At 47.4% G+C, this 23,372-nt stretch overlaps 2 protein-coding genes and 1 non-coding gene across 4 annotated transcripts in view; 2 read left to right on the top strand and 1 right to left on the bottom strand.

Moving 5' to 3' along the window:
* The window catches only part of LOC149334585 (heat shock protein 75 kDa, mitochondrial-like), a 42,654-nt gene extending 21,909 nt beyond the window's left edge, over positions 1 to 20,745 (top strand). The window contains exon 7 of one of the 2 annotated variants that reach the window (XM_089555204.1): positions 17,038 to 20,745. In XM_089555204.1, the coding sequence (XP_089411330.1) occupies positions 17,038 to 17,190 (153 nt within the window). In that variant the 3' untranslated portion in view covers positions 17,191 to 20,745. Of the gene's footprint in view, positions 1 to 568; positions 1,071 to 17,037 lie in introns of those variants that run through there. The other variant, XM_089555203.1, reaches the window with a different exon arrangement.
* TRNAR-ACG (transfer RNA arginine (anticodon ACG)) lies at positions 11,592 to 11,664 on the bottom strand. The gene has a single exon. It is a non-coding gene; the product is annotated as a tRNA-Arg (tRNA).
* Positions 20,746 to 22,884: 2,139 nt separating the features above from the next.
* Positions 22,885 to 23,372, top strand: part of LOC149334584 (uncharacterized) — a 38,795-nt gene continuing 38,307 nt past the window's right edge. Inside the window, exon 1 of the mRNA XM_089557957.1 lies at positions 22,885 to 23,104. Coding sequence (XP_089414083.1) covers positions 22,888 to 23,104 — 217 coding nt within the window. The 5' untranslated portion in view covers positions 22,885 to 22,887. The remainder of the gene's footprint in view (positions 23,105 to 23,372) is intronic.

The raw sequence follows: 23,372 nt of genomic DNA, 5'->3' as shown, positions 1-23,372 counted from the left end.
TTAATGAAGTCACAGTTTAGAAGTTTTCTGGGCACATGTATTTTTGTGCACTGATTCTAGACATGTCATTTAATTTCATGTTAAACAATTCCTTGAGCACTTATGCAGTTTTTATGCAAGTATTTTGCAAAGAGTTTTGAAGAAAATTTGCTGCGGGAAACTCGTTGAAATGTATGCTATTGGGTTCTCTTGATGCCAAAGAATGCAGTAAGGGTAAAATTATCATCCTGTCTACCATAGAACTTGAGTTATAGGGTTTTTAAGTTGTCGCTTCAGAAACGAGAAGAAAAATGTGTATTCCTGTTTCTGAAATGGCAGCTTCAGTACCCTATAACTCATGTATGTAGTAGTTGTCTATACCCTTTTGCTCCAAGTCTACACTGGTGCATTCCTATGCTCGAGGGAATCGGGCTTGTGGAGAGGATGACGACAACATGAGACCAGGGGAACAAGGCCAATACAGCTTCCACACTGTAAAAGTCTTCGAGATTTTCTTTGTCGGTATTCCGCCTTTGTAGATTTCTAGTTGCAGCCAGCCGTGGTGCAGTGCATATCTGGGCTGGTGCAGGTCAAAGTGACTCGGCGACTGCAGAAGCACCCGTGCCTGGTGTCTGTTGAGGAGATGGCGGCTGCCCGGCATTTTGTGAAGACATCGCTCCAGAGCTTCTCGGAAGAAGAACGGTATCGGCTGCTTGAGCCCACACTGGAAATCAACCCCGACCATCCCATCATTGCAAAGCTGGCTGGGCTTCGCTCGTCCGAACCCGAGCTCGCCAAGAAACTTGCTCGGCAGATTTTCGGAAATGCCATGGTCACTGCAGGCCTTGTGGACGATCCCCGGAAGGTCACTTCAGAGCTCAACGACCTTCTCAGTGCCCTGCTGGAAAGACTCTGAGCTGGAGTGGCGTGCCTGGTTTGAGGGCCAAAGTGGGTAAACTTGTTTTAGTGGTGATGAAATGTGGCACTCACGGCTGGCCAGTGTAACATAAGTGTTCACTCATCATCGTTGCAAGAGGGCTGGTGTAATTAGTATTGCGCATAATTAAAAACAAAGAAGATTGTAAACTGAAGTGGTATGTGGTTTTGTCTCCGAGCACGCAAGAAGATAAGACGTGAAAAATTTTGCGTAACAGTACCGTAACTGCAACAATCGAGTCGAGTAAAGCGGAAAGTTGGGCTTGTTGGTAACAATCCGTCAAGAAACGGCACACAGAAAAACAAGAAAACTGACAGCTCTCCTGTCCTGTCCGTTCTCCTTGTGTTTGCCATTTTTTGGTGAACTGCAACAATAATTTACGCTTTCTTTTCAAGCACTTTTAGGGCTGTGTTTTCTTTTCGAATTTCTTTCACCTCTTAGAAGGTGGCCATGGTGCTAAATGTAATATATAGTCGGATACAACTTAAGCCTGCAGTGAAGCTCCGCCCACATTCAGAACCACCACACAGAATTCCTCCACAACAAAAAAGTAGTCCGCTGCTTAAACGTTTCTGGTTAAATAAACAAAAAGCTTATCACACGAAAAAAATTATGAGCTTTTGAATTTTGATATGTGGATTGTTTGATAAAGTCAAACATTAAAAACCTGATTCCGTTACCTGTTGCGATTGGCCAGCGGAGTAATACAAAACGCCGCCGACCGCGGCCCAGTGTTAGCAACTGCTGTTTTTTTTAGTTGTATCCTACTGTAGTTCATGACACTGTAAGTCCTCCACTTGACCGTAACCAGTTCAGAGTATAAATATAGTATGTTGCCTTGGCTCTGCAGGCATGTCCATTTTTGAAATTGATATTTGTGGAATTGCCCACGTAAGTTAGCATCTCACAACATTCTTGCCTTGGCTAGGAAGTGGCCATACAATGGTGGGCATCAATATGTAGAAAAACAGTGTGAGAATAGAATGGAATGTGTCTGTCCTAACACAGGATGCTTTACCAGACATGAACCCAGGTTTAAAATGGATATGTCAATTCCTGTTACAAGACAAACTCTACAGGAGTGTTCTTTGGGATGAGCTGTACCTTTTGGTCGGGGTTAACGGGAGGTCACAAAAACAGGTCTCTGTTCATCATCATCATCAGCCTTATGCCCACTGCAGGGCAATGGCCTCTCCCATGTCTCTCCAATTAACCCTGTCTTTCGCAAGTTGTGGCCACCGTATTTCTGCAAATTTCTTAATCTCATCCGCCCACCTAACTTTCTGCCGCCCCCTGCTACGCTTGCCTTCTCTTGGAATCCACTCTGTTACCCTTAAGGACCAGCGGTTATTTTGCCTTCGCAGTACATGCCCTGCCCAAGCCCATTTCTTCCTCTTGATTTCAACTAAGATGTCATTAACCCGCGTTTGTTCTCTCACCCACTCCGCCCGCTTCTGATCTCTCAATGTTACGCCTATCATTTTTCTTTCCTTAGCTCGCTGCGTTGATCTTTAACTTAAGCTGAACTCTTTTCGTTAGCCTCCACCTTTCTGCCCCATAGGTGAGTACCGGTAAGATACAGCTGTTGTATACTTTCCTCTTGAGGGATATTGGTAAGCTACCATTCATGATCTGAGAGAACCTGCCATATGCGCTCCACCCCATTCTTATTCTTCTAGTTATTTCCCTCTCATGATCCGGATGAGCGGTCACTACCTGCGGGCATAGTTACAGTGGACATATTTATAGGTTGCTGGTGATGATGTGTTCCTCCAGGACTGTTTGTTCAGTTCATTAATTATGTTATGAACAGCTAAAGATATCTGTACATACATTCTAAGTTGCATAGTGTAAAGAGACATCTAGTGGGTGCTTCCTGCAAAGGTACCTTAATTTAGAAGTTTCAGTGTATCGAACCATGTTTATAAGACTCCTGAAACACCAGACACCAACGGTGGCTGCATTAACCCTTTCACTTCCAAAGCCATCACCACTCATGGGAAGGAGGGCGATGTTAGCAAAGTCGTCATAGCTGTTTGCGTTTCCTTGTTTACAAACATCATAATGCACTATGTTTGCCTTAGGATGCTTGAAACGTTTGGGGATACACATGTACCCCTTTCCCTTAGTAACAGCCGCAATGTAATTGTCATGCTACGTTATGCGTGTGCTGTCCGAGAGATTTGCGGGAAAAAGGCACACACGCCGCACCCACTACCTTTTGTGGGTGCTGATGTTGAAGCCTCTCCATTTCTCCTTTTCTTGGAACTGGAGAGATTCCTACGGGTGGCTTGAGCCTGCCGCGGTGGCTGAGTGCTTGAGGCACTCGGCTACTGAATCTGAGGACTTGCATTCAATCCAGGCCGCCATGTTTCGATAGAGGCGAAGCGTAAAACGCATGTGCTCCGCGATGTGTGGGGATAGTGAAAGCGTGGTGACGCACTGCTGTAACTCTCCTCAACAGGGATAACCGCAAAGGCGCTGCGCACGTGGGATGGAATTAAAGGATAGGCTAAGAAAGGGGGTGGCGTCCCCAGGTGGTCGAAATTATTTGTAGCCCTCGACTATGGCAACTATTTCTCTATTTTCTTTCACGTACCTTCCTTCCCTCACAGCAGTGTTTAGGTACCCACCGGGATAGTTACTGCAGTGTACGTTTCCTTAAAAATTACTTCTTTTTCTATTCCGAGACGTCTTTTGGTGGGAATATATAGTGTACGCATCACGCCTTCGTCTACGGAGCCGCTGCCGCCACCGATTCGCCCGGTTAATAGACGTCTTTTAACATACCGAAGACGTATTAGTGGAGACTTATACCAGTTTACCGGATGCCAGCTGGCTGCCCCCACCCATGTCGCTGCGCGTGCGCACGAGTTGTCCAGTAAATCGCTATACGTTACCACATATACGTCTCCGGTAGACTGAAAAATGGCTACTGCTTAGCTCAGTTAGCCAAGCGGGAACCCTAGTGAATCCTGTCGCCGCGGCGTAAAAACCTGTTTTTGAGTCGTCGCGGCCCCCCGTTGTGGTGGCTCAGTGGTCAAGGCGCTCATCTACCGAGCCAAAGTACCCGAGTTCGAACCCGACCACGGCGACCGTGTTTCGATGGAGGTGGAACGAAAAGGCACCCGTCTGCTGTGCGATGTCAGTGCACGTTAAAGATCCCCAGGTGGTCGAAATTATCCTGAAGACCTCCACTACGGCACCTCTCCTTTCACTCCCACCTTCCTCCCTTCCCTTACGATACAGTTCAGGTGTCCGCTGAGATATGTGAGACAGATACTGCGTCATTTCCTTTCCTGAAAAACCAATTTACATAGTCGTAGTGGCGAGATTCTAACAAGTTGGAAATTTTCGCGGCGCCACGCCGTTTAATCGTTCATTCGCTTGCATGTGAACCAGCCTAAAGCAGGATGGTCCAACACCGCTTTCGCCACTGGGACCATGCAGACAACTTCGGCACAGATGGACCAGCGTCCTCGCTCCTTCCTTCTATCACACAGCGGCTGAACCGAAGCACTGCTCACTGGCTGGGCTCTAGCGAGAAATTGTGAGGCAGCAGAGAAAGCGGCGCCGTCTCCCTTTCAAGCGGTCGGCGAATCACATGATTAGTCACGTGGGAACAGCTGGTGAGGTGGCGGTCTATGCAGCTGCGGCAAGTCACTTAGTATCACTCCTTCACTTCAAGGTCAAACTGTCATGCACGGCGAAACTCGCTCGACCTGGCCACTTGGCCGGTAAAGCTTTCGCATTGGCATCTCCCAGGCTAGCTGGGCGAGCTCAGCGTTCCTCTCCCCCTCGCGTGCACACTGCCCATTTTGTGGTTTTCTCCCCGGGTGCGTGTGGTACGCTGCATCGATTGCTGCTGTTCTGTCTCCTCGAGCAGAAGGCTGGTGTTTGCACCCTCTGTCTGGATCCGCCATGATGGCTACTCGCACCGCCGGTTGTCGGTCGCAGCTAGTTCTGATTGTTAGGGCTGGCACAGAGGCCCACTGTGCCAGCGGGCCTCTGTGCCAGCCATTGTGTACAAATTGTGTACAAATTACTCCCAACTGACGTTCAGGCAAAAACTTGTACTCTTTTTTGTGTTCTGTGTATAGGTGTCTTCAACTTGCGGAACGTAGCCCTGCTAAATAGTACCCCACTCATTAGTAGAAGCAGCATTCGTTTGATGACCGTTTCAAATACACATGATGTTCTGTTGTCGAGAAAAAGGTTGAAGATCTGTGTATATCGATCATCATCAGCCTGACAATGCCCACTGCAGGGAAAGGCCTCTTCCATGTCTCTCCAGTTAACCCTGTCCTGTGCGCGTATTCGCCAACTGCAGCCTGTACAGCCACAAGGCTTGAAACCACGGTGAATTGATCACGGTGACTGAAGATTGTCACAACGGCTTACCTAAAAGGGATAATAAATCCCTAAATAATGCTGAAAAGTCTATACCAACCTATTGTTACTAACCATGTAATATTTAGTTTAAAATCAAAACTGACATTCGAGCGCTCTGAATAATCTGTATAAAAGTATGCAGAAAATGTTTTGAAAATCTTAAACGGCGTTATATGCCACTAAGCATCACGATTTGCGACCTAAAAGGGAAAAAATGAAAAAAAAAATGAAATAAAAAAAAGCAATAAAATTGCAGTACAGAGAGCAGAGTCGAACGGCCGACCTTCCATACGCAACACGTGCCTCTAAACCACTGCGCCATAGCGGCGATGTCAAGCTGTCGTTCTGAATGAATGTTTATAACCAGCCTTAATGTGGCTGCTACCTGCCGGTGGGCAGCGCTGTCATCGCTAGCTGTACCGGCTGCATTTGGCGAACAGGCATCCTGTGCCAGCTGCAGCCACCGTATCCCTGCAAGCTTCTTAATCTCATCCACCCACCTAGCTTTCTGCCGCCCCCAGCTGCACTTGCCTTATCTTGGAATCCACTCCGTTACCCTTAAGAACCAGCAGGTATCTTGCCTTCGCATTACAGGCCCTGCCCAAGCCCACTTCTTCCTCGTGATTTCAACTAGGATGCCACTGACCCACGTTTGTTCCCTCACCCACTGTGCCCAGTTCCCATCTCTTAATGTTACACCTATCATTTTTCTTTCCATAGCTCACTGCATTGTCCTTCACTTAAGCTGAACCCCTTTCGTTAGACTCCACGTTTCTGCCCCATAGGTGAGTACCGGTAGGATACAGCTGTTGTAGACTTTTCTCTTGAGGGATATTGGTAAACTACCATCCATGGTGTTCTTATTCTTCTAGTTATTTCCCTCTCATGATCCAGATCAATGGCTACCACCTGCCCTAAGTAGATGTATTTCCTTACCACTTCCAGTACCTCACTACCAATTGTGAACTGCTGTTCCCTTGCGAGACATTACTTTGGTTTTCTGCATTTAATTTTAAGACCTAGCGTTCTGCTCTTCCTGACTCATTGATCATGCTTTGCAGCTCATCTCCTGAGCGACTTAGCTAGGCAATGTCATCAGTAAATTGCAAATTATTCGGATGTATTTAAATAGAAACCTGCTGTTTCATGCACGTGCGCACTCAAAGTAAAAACTATATGAATGGCTCAAAAATTCTTCAGGTATGTTCAAGCCAGCCGCACACTTCCATGCTGACGGCATTGCCGCCTTGTTAAAATTCTGTCAAGCACATTTGTGCCCGATTATTTTCCTTATCTTCCGAACCTGTTTCACAAAGAAAACTTGGATGCAGTGTCCCTTAATAATGGGCCCATGTACTGTGCGATGTCGGCTCACATTAAAAACAACCGCAGGTGGTGGAAATGAATTCAAGCCCTTCACTACAAAGTCTCTTTTAGCAAATAAGTGTCTCTTTGGGACGTTGAACTCCATAATTTACAATTTCTAATACATTCTACCACATCATAGAAGAAGCAACTGGCAGCACCTCCTAGGCGTGCTGTATTACTGCTCGACATGCATCTCTATTTTAAATGGCTCATTGTGTGAAAGCAGTGCTAGATGCTCCAAAAAAGAAAAAAATGTAAATGTGGCCTGCACAATCCTGGACGTCGTGCAACAAAGGATAATTATAAGGGCTCGACAGTTCTCCGGAGCTTGCACAATATTTTATGATCGACGTCCGGACAGATAATAAGTAAAAGCACCTCAAAGGAGCTGTGAAACACTGCTTGAAGAGATGCCGGCTATACTTCATGTGGATTCTTTATGTCACACAGATGCAGACACAAAAAGATTTACAGGAATTGATGCATAGGAGCGGGAGTTATTCAGTGATGAAATTTAAAAATACAAGCGAACAAAATGCTGCCCTGAACTCGATTTTGGCAGGGCTTCCCATTCTCCTTTCCTCTCTCAATGACTACATAGGGAAGGGAACAATCAAAACATCCTATCTGAGCACGTCGCGGAAGTTTGCACATCATGGTTGTCTGTTCGCTGTAACTCACTCTTGTCAAGGCTGGCAGCATCGTTTCCTTGGTTACAACAACCATGTGGACGCCCAGCTAGCCCAGCAATGCTTCATCGTCATGTCGATGGCTCTGAAAAGAACATTGATCAGTAGCTTTCCCTGACTTATCGCAACTCGAGCGCGAGATACTCTTTAGCATAGTGCGTGCTGCTACCGCCCCGCGTACCATGCCTTGCCACTGCGCGGAGATGACAGGAGCATGGCGCAATCTGGCGGCCGCGTCCGCTGATCGTCCTCAAGCTGCCGATGCGCACTGGCAAATGTGAAACGAATCTTGGCTCAGTGGTTATGGTGCTCGGCTGCTGACCCGAAAGACGCGGGTTCGATCCCGGCCGCGGCGGTTGAATTTCTTTGGAGGAGAAATTCTAGAGGCCCGTGTACTGTGCGATGTCAGTGCACGTTAAAGAACCCCAGGTGGTCGAAATTTCCGGAGCCCTCCACTACGGCGTCTCTCATAGCCTTAGTCGCTTTGGGACGTTCCCAAGCAACCACCGATATCCTTCGGACGGCCGACAGAGGTCTATTTCGGATGTTCTGTACGTCCACTGAACATCCGCAAACAGCCGGTAGACGTCCGTCGGCCGTCCGAAAGGTGGCCAAAGGTATACGGTTCGCCCGCCGACGGACGTCCAGTTGAGTACATCCATTGGCGGATCTTTCTCGAATATTCGCATATATGGTGCATGCGTGCTTTTTTCACTCCACGCAATGCAATAAAACCAAAAACAGTTTGATGCATAGCACGCATATTTTATTGTGGTTGATGATACATCAGCAGAGCAATGGGTTACATTCGGAAAATTACTTAAATGTGACTCTTCAAATGTGGCAAGCTTGGGACACACATCCGTAATCTTCCCACCCACAGGATTTCTGAAATAAAAAAGAACGTGGCAAGCATCAGTCATGTGAAACAAATGGCACAATGTAGTAGCCCAAGTAAAAACATTGGAACCAATTAATGGAAGTGTTTAATGCTGCAAGTATAAAAGACGTACAATGCACTTTAACAAACACCTCACTAAGTATAAGGCAATAACAGCTCTCACTTTTCCACACCATATTTGACAATGTATCTGTTCTTTATTTATTTTCATGGGCCTTAGGGCACTAACCTGCGCAGCACTGTACGCGACTGTGCACAGAAAGCCGCAAAGCTTCCGTTGCGAACCACTGCGACTTCACGTGCTTCCTATGGTCTGCCTTTCGCGCGTTTTCACTCTTTATATAGGCACAGTGAACATAGCGGTGCCTTAAAAATTAACAAGATGCGAAAACACTCCGTCCCGCAACTTTGAAGAGGAGTGGGAATTAGTCGCGCGAGTTGAGGGCTCCCGCAGCTGTGTGATGTAGGCTCCCAAAAGTGTGAGAACAGCACACACTTGTGGAAGCCATCTCCTCGCGCTTACTGCTCCCACTGTCCTGTGAACGAATGTTATATGAGCATGCTGCATTGTCCTAGAAGCAAAGTTCCAAGAAGTGTACTGGATACATACCTTCGTAGGCAGTCACATGTGCATTAAGCCTTCTTTACACCAAGGTCGACGCAGTACGGGATTCCGGTGTTCCAGAAGAACTTCAGGCGCTTCCCGTATCTTTCGAATTGACAACTTGCAGAATAACGAGCGCCCTCTACAATTTTCCAACCGAAAACTCTCGTTCGCAGACGGCAATCTCGCATTCTTGTTCGAAAAGGGAGAGGGGAGGCCACCATCTCTATGAGAGGGAAGTTGTTGAAAGGACACAATAGACCAGGGGTGCGAAAGCGAGGCGCGGGTCGAGACAGGTGCTCGTCAACGGAATGCCTCATTGTAACCTTTCGACAACAACCCTTTACGCTGTATCTCGAAAGCAGGTGGTGACCAGCGGGGCTTCAGGTCCACGCAGATTTGGGGGCGAGGCCCGCATATCTTTTCCAAGAAGGTTACAGTGGAGGGCTGCTGACAAACCTCCCCTCACGCTAACCCCCTCAGGCAGCAGGGCAGGAAGCGAAAACGTGCCTGTGCACGAGAGTTTTTGGTTGGAAAATATCTTCCTGTAAGTCAGCTTTCCTGCAATTTTGCAAGTTGTCATTTCGTCCACAGGCCGAACAAAGCCACATTTTATAATACCAGAGCTATAAAGATCTGCGCGACACTACGCGACAAATCAACAACAGCGCTACGGAGCCGTACTGATGGATTGGATTGGTCTGACCGTGAACTGACATCTATGATGATGGTGATAGCAGAATGCACGGGAGTTACAGTGAACTAGAAGTAACTCTTTCTAGTTCACTATAACGGGAGTTTTGATGCTTACGAATGGTTTCAATGGCAAGTTTAGCTATCAAAACAGTGGACATGTCGCGCAACTCCTCTAATTTGGAGAAGTTTTATAAATATAAAACTAGTCATTGAGTTCTTGCAAAATTCTGCAACACCTGCTTCTCCTCTTAGATAAATTTAGCTCGTTGGCGGCTCTTGCACTGCAGGTAGGAGTGGAATCGTACCAATTTACAAACGTCTTCGCGTCAAACTCTCCAATTGATGCAAATAAAACAGTATACATACACGGAAGACTCGAATTTTCTGTGAAATAAAAAACGTCCATACTCATGGCCTGGGAAAATACTCGACCTTACATCCTTCGGACGTCCACCTCGTCTCTCATGCGGATATACAAAAGTGGACACTGTCCGTACGTCCGGCGGATGTACGAATACGGATATCCGAAATCGGATTGTGTTCGTACGTCCGGTGGACGTCCGATCTCGGCAAATGACGTTCGGATCTAGCTCGTACGTCCGACGGATATCTGTGGTTGCTTGGGTTAAACCACATAAACCAAACCATCTTTTTTCCTTTTTGTCCTTCCTTGGGACCGAAACGAACGCTTGTAGAATGCAATGGATCGATCAGGTCGATCCATTCATAGATCATAGATGTGTTCAGAGAGGTGAAAAGCCCTTCACTGCAGAACAATAGCCAGAGTCTGTGGTGGTGTTTTTTTTTTGTTTCGCTTCCTTTGAAATGCTTTTACGTAAGGCAAAGGTGTTGGTTTTGTTGATCTAATACAAACCCCCAAAACATGGCAAAACGTCTATTCATTTATTAGCACAGTTTGCAGTACATTTACAGTTCGTCCAAGCATAAAGCTCCCGCCCGATGATGTCACGTCCACTGCTGAAAACCGCCACAGTGTGGTGGCACCATCAGCGCCATGAATTTGTTTTTGCGAGCTAATTAAAATATTAAAAAACGGAATATACGCGTTACGACCAGTGCTAATGGCATCACTATAACTCATTCTATGTAACCAACAGACAAAATAGCGCACTGAGTATGTGTTTCGCGGCCCCTTCAAGACCTAGCCTTCCCGAGACGATGCATGCGGAAAGACATCTCTGCGTAGCGAACGGGATAATCGCGCACCAGGAAGTGGGAAAACCAGAAAACGCTTCAGGTGCGTTCAAGGTGCGACCCAGCATTCAAGGTGCCGTAGTGGTTTAGTGAACGGCCCGACAGGCTACTGCGAATCGCGCTTCGAGGACCGTCGGCTTTGGCTCCTGCCGTACCCGTACTGCAGACTTTGTCGCTTCTTTTGCCCTTGGACACTGTGCGGATGGCCGCCGCTTCGGATCAGGCCTTTGGTTCGAAAAGTGTCGAAAGGCATTTCGACTCCGCGCCCGGCTCGCAACAAGATCTGTGTTTTGGATTGTGCGATACCCATGCTGTGCCGCATATACGAGAAGTGCTTTGCGATTGGACGGCGATGGTCAGAGGAGGACCACCGTCAGACACCCCCCCCCCCCCCCCCACCCGCACACACACACACACCTTTTTTTTTTGATGGGGTAGCTGTCGCACTCAGTCTAATTGATCGCCCCTGATTTTTTTTCTGTTCGCGAATGACGTCATCCATATTTCTTTCACAGCCAGAGCTTTTACATGCGTTCCCCGCAACGGGTAGTTTCGGTCGGTCCGCGACCACGTGACTACCCCATTTATTTATTTGAAATACTGCTACCCCCGTGAGGGAGGTTGCTGCAGGGTGTAAAAGTACAATGACAAAATGTAAAAACAGAAAAATACAAAAGCGAGACCATTTAGGCAGCCACACAGGAATTCGTGCGGGGAAATATACAAATTTAATGTAAAAGGCAAATATAATTCAAGCTATAATATACAAGTTATGCAAAATATACAAATCAGAAGCGGTAAAAGAAAAACCGAGCCTGCCAGGATTCGAACCTGGAATCTTCTGATCCGTAGTCAGACGCGTTATCCGTTGCGCCACAGGCCCTTTTTTTTTGTTTTTTTTTTATTTATTGCCTGACTTCGGCAAGAACCACAGTACACAAATACACTTACAGAGCGCAATGAGCAATAATTAACAACACATCATATTAAAACTCCTTAAGCGTCACCAAAGGCTCGACTCTTTCGAGCCACTCGGGAGCTTCAGGAGCAAGTTTCTGAACTTCAATATACTTATGCATGCACTCCCGAAAATAGATCCGTGCAGGCCTTGCATCAGGATCGCAATGATATCCTGCCATTCTGGAGCGCCAAATACAATGGAGGCCCATTAGCATAATGAGGTCGAATGGTGTCCCATCCTCACTCTGCACAGGCAAGTACCGAATACCATGAGCGTCGAGCGGAAATTCCTTTTTTAAAGTCCGTTGCAAAATGTCCCAAAAGTATACCCCCTCCCAACAGTGCAAAAAAAACGTGGTCTATTGTTTCTGGTTGTTTACAAATTAAACAATGTGATCCCCAAGGTAGAAATAACTGCTTCCTTTCCAAGAATTCCTTTACTGGTAGTGTTCCGGTATAGACGAACCCCTAGCCTTTCACAAAAGGTGTTGCTCGTCTGCTCTGCTGATGGCACCGCACTGTTCAACCTCACTATAGCGAAACAGATGATAACAAACCAATTGATATAAAGAAAGAATATCCATTCCCCTTGCAAGCACCCATAAAAGTCACGCGGCGCCGAAAAAAAACAACAAAGCGGGGGACGCGGAAGAAAAAGGTCATCTTCGCGCTGACGCACCACGCTAAGGTCGATTCACTCCTGTAATAGGACCTGTAACCACCCTGTAACAGTGTGGTAAGTGTAAGTGCTGGGTAGATCACCACGGACGCTTCTCGACTTCGCTGGAGCCGAAGACTGGCTGGACTGCCACCGTTGCCAATGACCCTTGGAGTTCTCCCATTCACACGCTTCCCCATGAACCTCGCAACGACCCCTACGACCCTGCTCCACTCGCACGTTCCTACCCCAGCATGCCAGAATGAACTAAAAATAAGGCCATCTCTTTCCTCCTCCTCTTAAGCTACTCTCGGCTCCTTCCGGACGTTGGCGGCGCCTAGGCCAAGGTCGCTTCGGTGTGGTGTGATACATTGGCTCCAGCGCCGGGGCAGCTAGCAGACGCACCCAACGCTCGCCGTTTGGCGCGCAGTAGACCGCGCGCCGGAATGAACTTTGTGTTGCGTTTTCTGCCCTGGCTTAGGTAGAAATGAGATCAATGTATGGAAGATTAAAAAAATGGCTGCGGCTTAGCTCAGCTAACCCTGGTTATGCAGGTGAAAGTATTGGTATCACCTGGTTAAGCCTCAGTTTAGCTGTGGTTAGGCCTGGCTAGACATGCAGACCTATGCCTAGGCTGGGTGTTAGACATAAACACACATTTAGTCGTTCTTTAGGAGCCAGTGCTAACGCATGCAACCCACATCTCTCTCACCACTGCCACGTACCTACCTCAAGGTGCGAATGAGGTGTCCACTGACCCAGGGAGCCAGTTATGCGCCCTTCCTTTCCTCAGAATCATCGGAGTCTAGAACTTTGTCAACGCCAAGGCCAATGAACGCCGACAGCCTTATCTTCAGTGCCGCGTTTCTGCCACGATGTTGTCGACGCCAACGCATGCAGCGCACATGCGCCTTTGCTTTCGAAGCTCCCGCTTTTTGGTTTTGACTGCCCAGTTCATGTTTAGCGCGTTTACACTCCCTATCTGTTGATAAAAAAACCCTCGCACGGTTGGCAATGTCGACCGGATGATCAGACTCGGCCCGACTTGTGCGAGTACCTACAAAAATCAACCCAAATGGGAGTTTAAATGGTTGACGACCATCTTTAAACTCCATATGCAAAAACATTTACTCCATCAATACGCAGCAAAGATGTGCTAGATGACCTATTTTACTCCGTGCACTCAGTGATGAGGCATAAAGGAGGATTCTCCTCCTTATAACTCCCATGTTTAAGTGGCGTTTCTTGGTCTCAACGCACCCTAAGTCCTCAGTGGAGTAAAAAAAAACACCATTTTCTGCAATCCGCCCCGCCACCTAGCGTTTCGTCTGCTTCTGGTCAGTCGTCTGATTATGGCGGTGTGTGACGACCGCTTGGTTACCATCATCGCTCTACTAACTTCTGCTCCTTCGTGGGTCATGGTTAAAGAATGCAGCGCGAAAAGACAAGGACAAACGAAGAAGTGTACGGGACTGGCGCTGACTTCAAACGGTACAATTTTCTTTTTGAGATAGAAGGAGAGGATCCTGGCCTTGCAAGTAGAGATCGCGATAAGATTCACGCAGGTTATGGCGGCGTCTTGCTTGCTCGAGGTAGATAGAAAAGAGCCCAATGCAGAAGAAATCTGATGAACTAAAGTGGCTGTTTGGGCTTTCTTTAACTATGATGACTGACCAACAAGCCTTTTAATAGCGATCGCTTTGATGGCGGAGTACACGGCGGAAGTGGTCCGCGGGCGAGCCCACGACACTATAGTGGATATCCTCGGAGTGCTATTTCTGGAATGGCGTCTTTTGCCAAATATCATTTCAAACTTAACGCTGCCAAGATGAATTGGAACGGCATGCGCTATGGGAGTGGATATTTAGCTTTTACTTTTGTGTAGACATACGTGTGGTCTAGGCTTTATGTGAACCGATTGCGTTGTAATATGGTTGCGTAACATAATCTACTTTCAAGGACGCGTTTGCATGTGTGATAATCGGTTGTGCTTTTCGGGGCGTAGTTGCCCGCTCATAATAATTTAATTTGTTTTATAGCGTTGGAAAGTTTGGCAATTTTTTCGAAGTGACTGTGCCCCAGGTATGTCACATGCATGCGCTGAAAAAATTCGACTGGTTGCAGTCACTTGTGTTTGTGTGTGTGCCCTAGTTGCCCATTGTTACGCGGTTGTGATCAAAAGAATTTTGATGTAGGATGATTTGTCATAGTTGACTGATGGCAACCACAAAAATCTATCACCAATGCTACGCGCGAAGCTGCAGTACTGCGCTATTCACTACAATGCTGTTTGTTTAGGTGACTGACATCTTGCGTCAACAATGTAGTGGCGCCGCACACCATACTAAAATGTGTGTGTGTGTGTGTGTGTGTGCGTGCGTGTGTGTGTGTGTGTGTGTGTGTGTGTGTGTGTGTGTGTGTGTGTGTGTGTGTGTGTGTGTGTGTGTGTGTGTGTGTGTGCGCGCGCGCGCGCGCGCGCGTAAAAGGCGCGATAGAAAGTGCCAAGCACTTCTTTGCGGAATGAGGGTGGTGTCTCGTCCTTCATCTCTCTATATGGTGTCAGTAATGGAATTCGAACCCACGCCCACAGTGGGTGTGGGTTCGGAGGTCCTCGCTGGCATACTCAAATATTAAGCCCGCAGATACGGCTTATTTAAGAGACAGATGCCGTTACTGTACCTACAGGTAGAGTAACGGCCGATTTTCATTATCCCGCCAGAAGAAATATGTTCAGCAGTGCGCGCAACGTCACAGCTAAACCGGCACCGCAAGCAGCGTGAAGAGTGGGGGCTGAAACATTGAGGACCGCCGCTTTAGCCTCGAGTTCGTAAGCACTTTACGCGGATACTTTACGCGGATACTTTACGCGGATGATACGACATTATTCACTCAGGATAGCAATTTCACAAGCCTAATAAACAAATTAAACATGGACTTACAGAATATTGTTTTATGGTGTGAAAATAACTTACTACAACTTAATCCTACAAAAACCACTTTCATGACATTCCGCTCTCATCAAAAGCATGTCATCCCGAGCCCAGCCATTTATCTGAGACATCATATTATCACTGCCTCCGAATCCGTTACATTTCTCGGCATCACGCTTGACTGTCATCTAAAATTTCATCTACACACCAAATCTATCAGTAAAAAAATTTCATTTGGAATAAGGGTGTTAATATAAAACTAGACTTTTCTTTCAACGCCATGTTCTCTTATCCCTGTACTATGCTTTCATTAACAGTCACCTTAATTATTGCCTATCATCATGGGGTAATACCTATTCATGCCATATGTCATGTATTTCTCATCTTCAAAATCAAGCGCTTCGAATTTTATCTTTCAGCCCATACACAGCCACTGCTTCACCTCTTTACTCTGACCTAAACATTCTGCCGTTGAAATGCCTCCTTAATCTTAGGTTAGGTCTTCTAATCTACCGCGCTCGCAATAATAACAATCAACTTCTCTGTTTTTCCGTATCTTTCCTTTCTAATAGCAATGACACTAGATTCTCTGAACAAAATAATATGCTTCTACCAAAAGTGAACACAAATTATGGAAAACAAACTGCTTTTTTCTCCGCCATCAAAACCTGGAATTCATTACCACTAGCAATCAAATCCGCACGTTCGCAGCCCGCTTTCTACACTTTACTAAAAAAACATCTCCTATCAACCCATTCAGCTTCATGCCATGCTTAAGGTTGCCTTCATCTTATTTTATGTTCCCCACTCTGACAGCAAACGGTCATATTGTTACTGGAACCTCTTTTTTTTTTCTTTCTCCGCCTGTGTATTATATCTGCATTTATTCAATGCCCATTGTTATCTGATGTCTTTTTGTGTTCTTTCTATTGCTCTTATGTTTTGCTATTTTATGCCTTTTTTGTTAAATTATGCCCGCTAACTATTGTATAACTTATTCATTGCCGCAAATTACACTAATAGGTTTTAACTTGATTGTATACTTTTATAGCTCCTCTGCCAAACTTATGCACTTTCCTTATGTATTCCTGATGGGAGGTCCCCCAGACAGTTTTCACTTTGGGACCTCCTACTGTACTAACTTTTTTATGAAACTTACAACTCATTTGTATTTCGTTTTAATAAACCTTCAAACCTTCAAAGTGCAACAAAATAAATACGCCCAGAACGCGCCCCAAGGGAAAAAGCTTGCTTGGCCCGTCGGCGGCCCGTGTTCGGCGGACAATCCATGGCCCGAGCTCAGCAAACCAGTTCCGGCCATGGTTGGGGATTGACACTGGCCTTGCAAAAGCCGGCGTTGCCAACAATACGCTTGCATTATGTAAAGTACAGGCCACCGAGTGTTCATGTCGCGTACTGGGCCTCAAAAAGCTAACCGACCATTTACGATGTAATTTTAAAAATTCGTGCTTCTGCGCCTCGCAGCGACCTGAAGTGATGAGCTTTCGTCCGAATCCGCGCGCAACGCATCATGCCGCGCTCTTTGTCACCAGCGAAAGGGTGCCATTGGTTCACTGTGGATGGATGGATGGATGGATGGATGGATGGATGGATGGATGGATGGATGGATGGATGGATGGATGGATGGATGGATGGATGGATGGGAAAAACTTTATTGTCAATAAATTGGTGTTCTTGACCCTTACAGGTCACTGGGCGCCGTTGTCGATCCTTGGTCCAGGATGCCGCACTTGACTGCTCCCATCGTGGCTCGGCGCACAAGGAATCGTTGCCCTTCCTCGTCCTCGCTGGCCAGCAAGTGCTCCCACTGCATCACACTCGGATTTATTCTTGGCTCTAAGTCTGCCTTAGGGCAGGTCCATGTGATATGTTCTAGTGTAGGTTTACCCTGACACCACGGACATTCGTCTGCATAATGTGTAGGGAAAATCTTGTGTATTTTGTGCAGGAAACCCGAACGTCCACGCAAACGATCTGAAGATACTGCAAAAAGGAGCGAAGTTCTGCTTAGCACCCTCACTAAGTAAACCGGAGCTACTTGCCATGGCAAGGAAGACAGCGGGAAGAGCAAAGGATGAGACAGACGCCGCTCGGTGCATCCTAGACTCAGTGGAATCTCTCCCCACCACAAGGGTAAAGAAAAACCATTTGGATTTAAACAAGCTGTCCGGATCTCTCAAAAACGCCGACCTCAAGCTAGTCCTGGCCGACACAGAAGGTGGGTTTGCCGTCCTTCCGTCGGATGTTTACCACAAGAAAGCTCAAGATGCCATAAGTGAAAATTTTCTTCTAAAGAATTTCCGTCCGAATAAGGCAAAAAAGGAAGCTCTGCTCAGATGTGAAAGGCTTGGCTTGGGCAAGCTGGCGACCAGTGTAAAGAAAAGCACCGGCTTGAGTTTGCAATGCTTCTTCTCAGCAAAAACCCACAAGATGGAATTGCCTTTCCGGGTCATTGTAACCGAAAAAGGCACTTGGCAACTTGCCCTCGGGTCCTACCTAAAAAACTGTTTTTCGGAACTAACCATCAGTGACCCTTTCCTTGTTTGCCGCCCAGCAGCTGTGTCTGAATTTTTTCAGGAGAAACCTTTAAAAAAGTCAGCGCCTTGTCCGTTAACATCAAGGACTTGTTCTATTCCCTCCCTCAAGACGCCGTGCACAGTGCCGTGGGCCGAGCAATTGACTTGTACGGTGCTACCATTCGACGGTCGTGTCATTCAACGGCAGCTACTTTATCCAGAAGGAGGGCGTCTGTATAGGCTCGGGCCTCGCTCCGTTCCTCAGTGACTGTCTACTAGCTTCCTTGGACAAAAAGTTACACCAAGCCTTACTGGGATCTTCAGTGGTACGTGTGTTCCGATACGTTGATGACTTTCTGGTGATTTTCCGATTAAGAAGTGGCCACAGCGTTACAAAGCAAGCCAGTGATATCCTCACTTTATTCAGGTCTAATCTAAGACCATTTCAACTAACGATGGAAGTTCCGGATCATGACGGCATTCGCTTTCTAGACCTACAGATAATGATGTGCGACGATGGGGTATGCTGGCGCTACGCACCCCGAGCACAAAAAGGGATTTTATCATACTCATCCTCTCATTCAAAAATAGTGAAACGAGGCGTCGTGACAGCCGCCCTAAAAATGCCATTTCCAGGTCATGTTCTCATCAAATGCAATCCAGCTTCAGATGCCAGATCATGAGGCTCAAGAAGGCCGGCTTTCCAGACCACATCCTGCGCGCTGTAGCGGAGAAGATTCTTGCCGAATTCAGGACGAAAACAACGAGTTCCCCTGTTGCAGAAAACCGAAACTTCGCGGTGATACCTTATGTGCACAAGGTATCGCATAGCCTGAAAAGAATTGCCGGAAAAGCTGGGGTCAGAGTCCTCTTTTCTGCCCCTAACAAGCTGCAGCGCTTGTGTAAGACCGTCAACCGCGAAGGACCTTTACCTGCCGAATGTGAAAAAAATCACGAATCGCCATATGTGCAGTGCCGCAAAACTGTTGTGTATAAGATTGAGCTATCCTGTGGGCGGTGTTATATTGGCCAGACAGGGCGCTGCCTAAATGATCGTTTAAGTGAGCATAAACGCTTCCTAAAACCACCCCCCCAATAGCAATTTGGCTCTACATTGGCTTTCTTGTAAATGCACCCCTTTTTTGATTGATTGATTGGTTGAAAACATCTTTATTTATTCAGTATTTTCAGAACATGTGGGTGGGCCGCCTAGTCCGGTAGTCCATTGGCTGCTGCTGCTGCGGTGGCCCTCCCCACCAGCCAGTGCTGACGGTCAGGATCATCGCTGAGCAGAATAGCCTCCCACTGCTCCTCCGAGGGGTTGGGAATGGGGTCAAGTAAGGGATTAAATTGGCATGCCCACACCATATGGTAGAGGTTAGCTACCTCTCCACAGTGTGGGCACTGCGGAGAGTATAGTCTAGGGTACCACAGGTGTAATTTAGCTGGTGTTGGGTATGTGTTGGTTTGTAGTCTCCTAAGGGTGTTCTAACTTATTGAGGGATTTGTGTGGTGTTGGGTACTCCTTTCTGGCTGTTCTATATGGCGCGAGATTGTCAGCATACACTGCTAAACCTATCAGGTCACGGCACCCTTCATGGTCATCAGGGGGAGACATCACGGTGTATATAGAGAGCCACCCAGTACAGAAACCCACGGAGATCAAGATCCTAGGGCAGTATATCCCGCAGGGGCGACAGAACACCACCACAATGAAGAAGCTTACAACATCCACCGAGCAAATCCTCCGGATGATACATCGTATCCGAAATAAACACCATGGCATGAAGGAAAGGGACACCATCCGCTTAGTGCAAGCTTTCGTGATCTCGCGGATAATGTACGGGACGGCATTCCTTAACCTCTCCAGGTCGGAAATTGAAAAGTTGGAGACACTCATCAGGAAAGCCTACAAGACGGCACTGGGGCTACCGAACTCCACGCCAACGGCAAAGCTCATGGCTCTAGGAGTACATAATACCCTCAAAGAGATGTGGGAAGCACAATGGCTCTTACAACTCAATAGGCTCGCACTCACAACACCCGGCAGAGAACTGCTCGAGAAGATCCAGGTTAATCAGCCCTATACAATTGACCAAAGCGAAGAGGTCCCACGCGATGTGAGAAGACGCATCAACGTGCACCCCATTCGGCGGAATATGCATCCCGCATATAACATCGGGAGGAGGAAGGCAAGAGGGGAAGCCCTGCAGAAGAAATGGGACAAGCAGACTAACACCCTTTACGTGGACGCAGCAGGACCACAGAATGGAGTCATGACTATTGTAGTCTCAACGCCTTCAGGGTCGATGGTGAACTGCGCCTCGGTGAAAGCATCTAACCCCACTCACACAGAGGAGGCAGCTATTGCATTAGCTGTAGCATATAACCCCAACGCCGTTGTGCTCACTGATTCCCAGAACGCCTGTCGCATTTCCAATTACGGATTAATTCATAAGTCAGGGTTGTCATTGCTGACTAAGCATCCACCCAACCAAGCCTCAATCATCTGGTTTCCCGGTCACCTGGAACTACCAGGAGGAAACGAAGCCGCTCACAGGAATGCCCGAGCTCTTCTATACCCCTTTTTTCAAACGTACTACAATAGTGTATAAACATAGGGACCAACGTACGCGGGAAATAGTTGAAGCTCTTTTAATTCACCGGGGTCTTGACAATTGCGTCAGCAAGCCTTCCGTCACGCTAACACAAAAAGAAATTGACTATCTCAGCAGTTAAGTACGCTAGCGTAGGTTGCGATTGTGTGCTTTTGTTTGTTGTGTTTCTTGACAATCATCACTGATGCTGTATCTGTTGATTGTGCTCCCTTTTCGCCTATTTATTGCGTGCGAGCAATAAAGCATTTTAGTCGCAAGTCAGCGCTTTGTTTGTCCCTACCTTAGTCCTGTCTTTCGTGCGCTGTGCCTTCAGTTTTAATTGAACACCACATATTCAAATGTGATGGTATCCGTCCGGATGTCGATGCAGGCACAGTCACTCTTCCTGAGGCCCTAGGGTTGAAAGATAACAGTGGTCATGTAAATAAATCTGCAGTGGAAGTTAGCAAAAAGCGATTGGCAGAAAAGCAGAGATGTGACATAAGGTGAGAAGTGTAGGAAACCGTAGGTAAAGAAGATGGCGGATCTTAATGAAAATTGACAACACAGTTACAAAAATAAAGAAAAGCTGAGCCTGGTGGCAATTGCCACCACCCCGTTTCAAGGGGGGCGCTCCTATCTATTCATCCATCCATAAGTAGGCGGCTCGGCGGAGCTCTCGCGGTACTCCAGGTTTAACCACAGCTAAACCACGCCCACCAGAGCTAAACCACGTTCAGAAATAAGCACAATTATATTACATTCAAAGTAACTTGACCATGCAAACGGCGGCGCGACCCTGTCGCTGGCGCCGAGGGCTTCCGAATAAAACTGACGCGACTTCGGGCCACAGAAATCTGGAAAGCTGGCTTCTCTTCTCACATTTAATCATTTAAGCAAAACCACGCTGTCATGCGCCTGCTAGCATAAAGCATCACAAAACTTGTATTCTGTGACTTGCGGACCACCACGCAGGCGACAACATTAGGTGTGTGTGCTGGGGGGGGGGGGGGGGGGGGGGGGGCACGAAGGATTAAGATTGTATTTGAATTAAAACTCCGTGCTAGCCATAAGCTTAATTCTTGATATTGACCAAAAATTTGCGATGGAATAGCGAGACGACAGCGATAGCGCGAGCGCATGCTAAGCGCCGGTACAATTAACGTGAATTTCAAACTAAATGTCATAATTAAAACATCAGTTTTATCCTTTTGATAACTTAAAAATATGCTGTTACACTTCCGCACTGTGGACGTATCTTCGTCATTGGCTGCTCGATCTGCTCGGGAATGCTTTTAACTCCTGAAGGGCTGCAACTCGTGGCTATCAAGAAGGGGCAGGCCACGGAGCGGCCACAGCCCTGTAGCCCCCGAAGAAACGCCCGAACCGCGGTGAGAATAGTCGGCAGAAAATGATCGTGCTCGAGAACAGCTCTGAATTCTGGTCTATTTCAATCGACATGTGACACGCCGTACCTCCTCTCTCTAACCCTCCCCCCCCCCCCCCCCTTCAAAAAAATTGATCGAGGAGCTACTGATACAAATAACTTCCAATGTTCTGGGTATAGGTCGGGCCTCGCTCCTCATTTAAGCAAAGTTAATTCAGCACCAAATTATCTACTCCTTGGTTTCATTAGCTGAAGGGCTTCGGCCATTTGGTTTGAATGCCACCAAACTCTTTCGCAGCAGTTCACTCAGTTCATGGTCGGCTAGCACCTGGTGACTGAAATCAACCAATGTTATTGTAGCGGAAGCTACATTGGCCACGAACTTGCGATTTCGCTGTGGCGGTGCTCCGAGGAGGTACGGAGACCAACCTTGAGCCGTTTCCTAGCAACCGCCGCAGCTGGCGGACGCCACGTGCGCGCCGCGCTATCTGGCATGACGTCACACCGCGCGCCTCGCCGCGGAGCCGCCGCCACCGTTTGGTATGACGTCACGCTGCTTGCCTCGTCGTTGCGCTCGCCTCCGCTCGCTTCGCCAGCTGTGTCGCGTATCTGATAACATGTCGGAGGAATGAAAAGGAGACCTCGCGAGCGCCGCAACTGCTGTTGAGGCGGCAGTATGGACAATTAACCAAGGCTAACCAAGCCTTGCCTTAGCTTTCGCTACATATATCCGGCATAGCCGAGCTAAGCCACTGCCAATTTTTCATCAATAGTAAGGCTATGAGAGACGCCGTAGTGGAGGGCTCCGGAAATTTCGACCACCTGGGGTTGACTAACGTGCGCTGACATCGCAGAGTACACGGGCCTCTGGCATCGCATAGAGGCCCGTGTACTGTGCGATGTCAGAGCACGTTAAAGAACCCCAGGTGGTCGAAATTTCCGGAGCCCTCCACTACGGCGTCTCTCATAGCCTTAGTCGCTTTGGGACGTTAAACCCCATAAACTAAACTAAACTAATTAAACTAGTTAATAAACTCATGGTCATATTACCAGGCGGTTTTTACCTGCGCGTGTTGAGTTCACTGCAATGGGTGCAGCAGCAATTGATTCAATTCATGCTTTTGTTCTTTGCAGTTTGCACTAAGGATACCGAATGCGATTATCTAGGAACAAGAAACAGCCAGTGCTTCCTGAAAAAGTGCGCGTGCTCGGGTGAAACAAAGCTGGTCGCCGGACAATGCAGCTTTGCCAAAGGTGCGAATTGCCTGACACACTCCGGCAGCGAAACTTCAACATACTGGCTATATCGTGAGAATTTTATAGCTTAGGAGAGCATGAAGTTCAGCTAGTTGCGCTTGATACGTGAAAAAACATCGTGGGCGCTTTAGCATTGCTAAGCACGAAATATTATGCAAATCCAATTTTTCGCAGCCGGTGCCCACCGCTACGTACCTGAAAGCGTGACTGATGTGTGTACGGACCCTGGGAGCCGTTATGCACCTTGCTTTCCTCAAAATCAAAG

Source organism: Amblyomma mixtum, chromosome 8, assembly GCF_055824585.1.
Source record: "Amblyomma mixtum isolate Tamu chromosome 8, ASM5582458v1, whole genome shotgun sequence".
NCBI classification, from domain to species: Eukaryota; Metazoa; Arthropoda; class Arachnida; order Ixodida; family Ixodidae; genus Amblyomma; species Amblyomma mixtum.
Note: the sequence above shows the minus strand (reverse complement) of the source record. Positions and strands in the feature narration are given on the sequence as shown.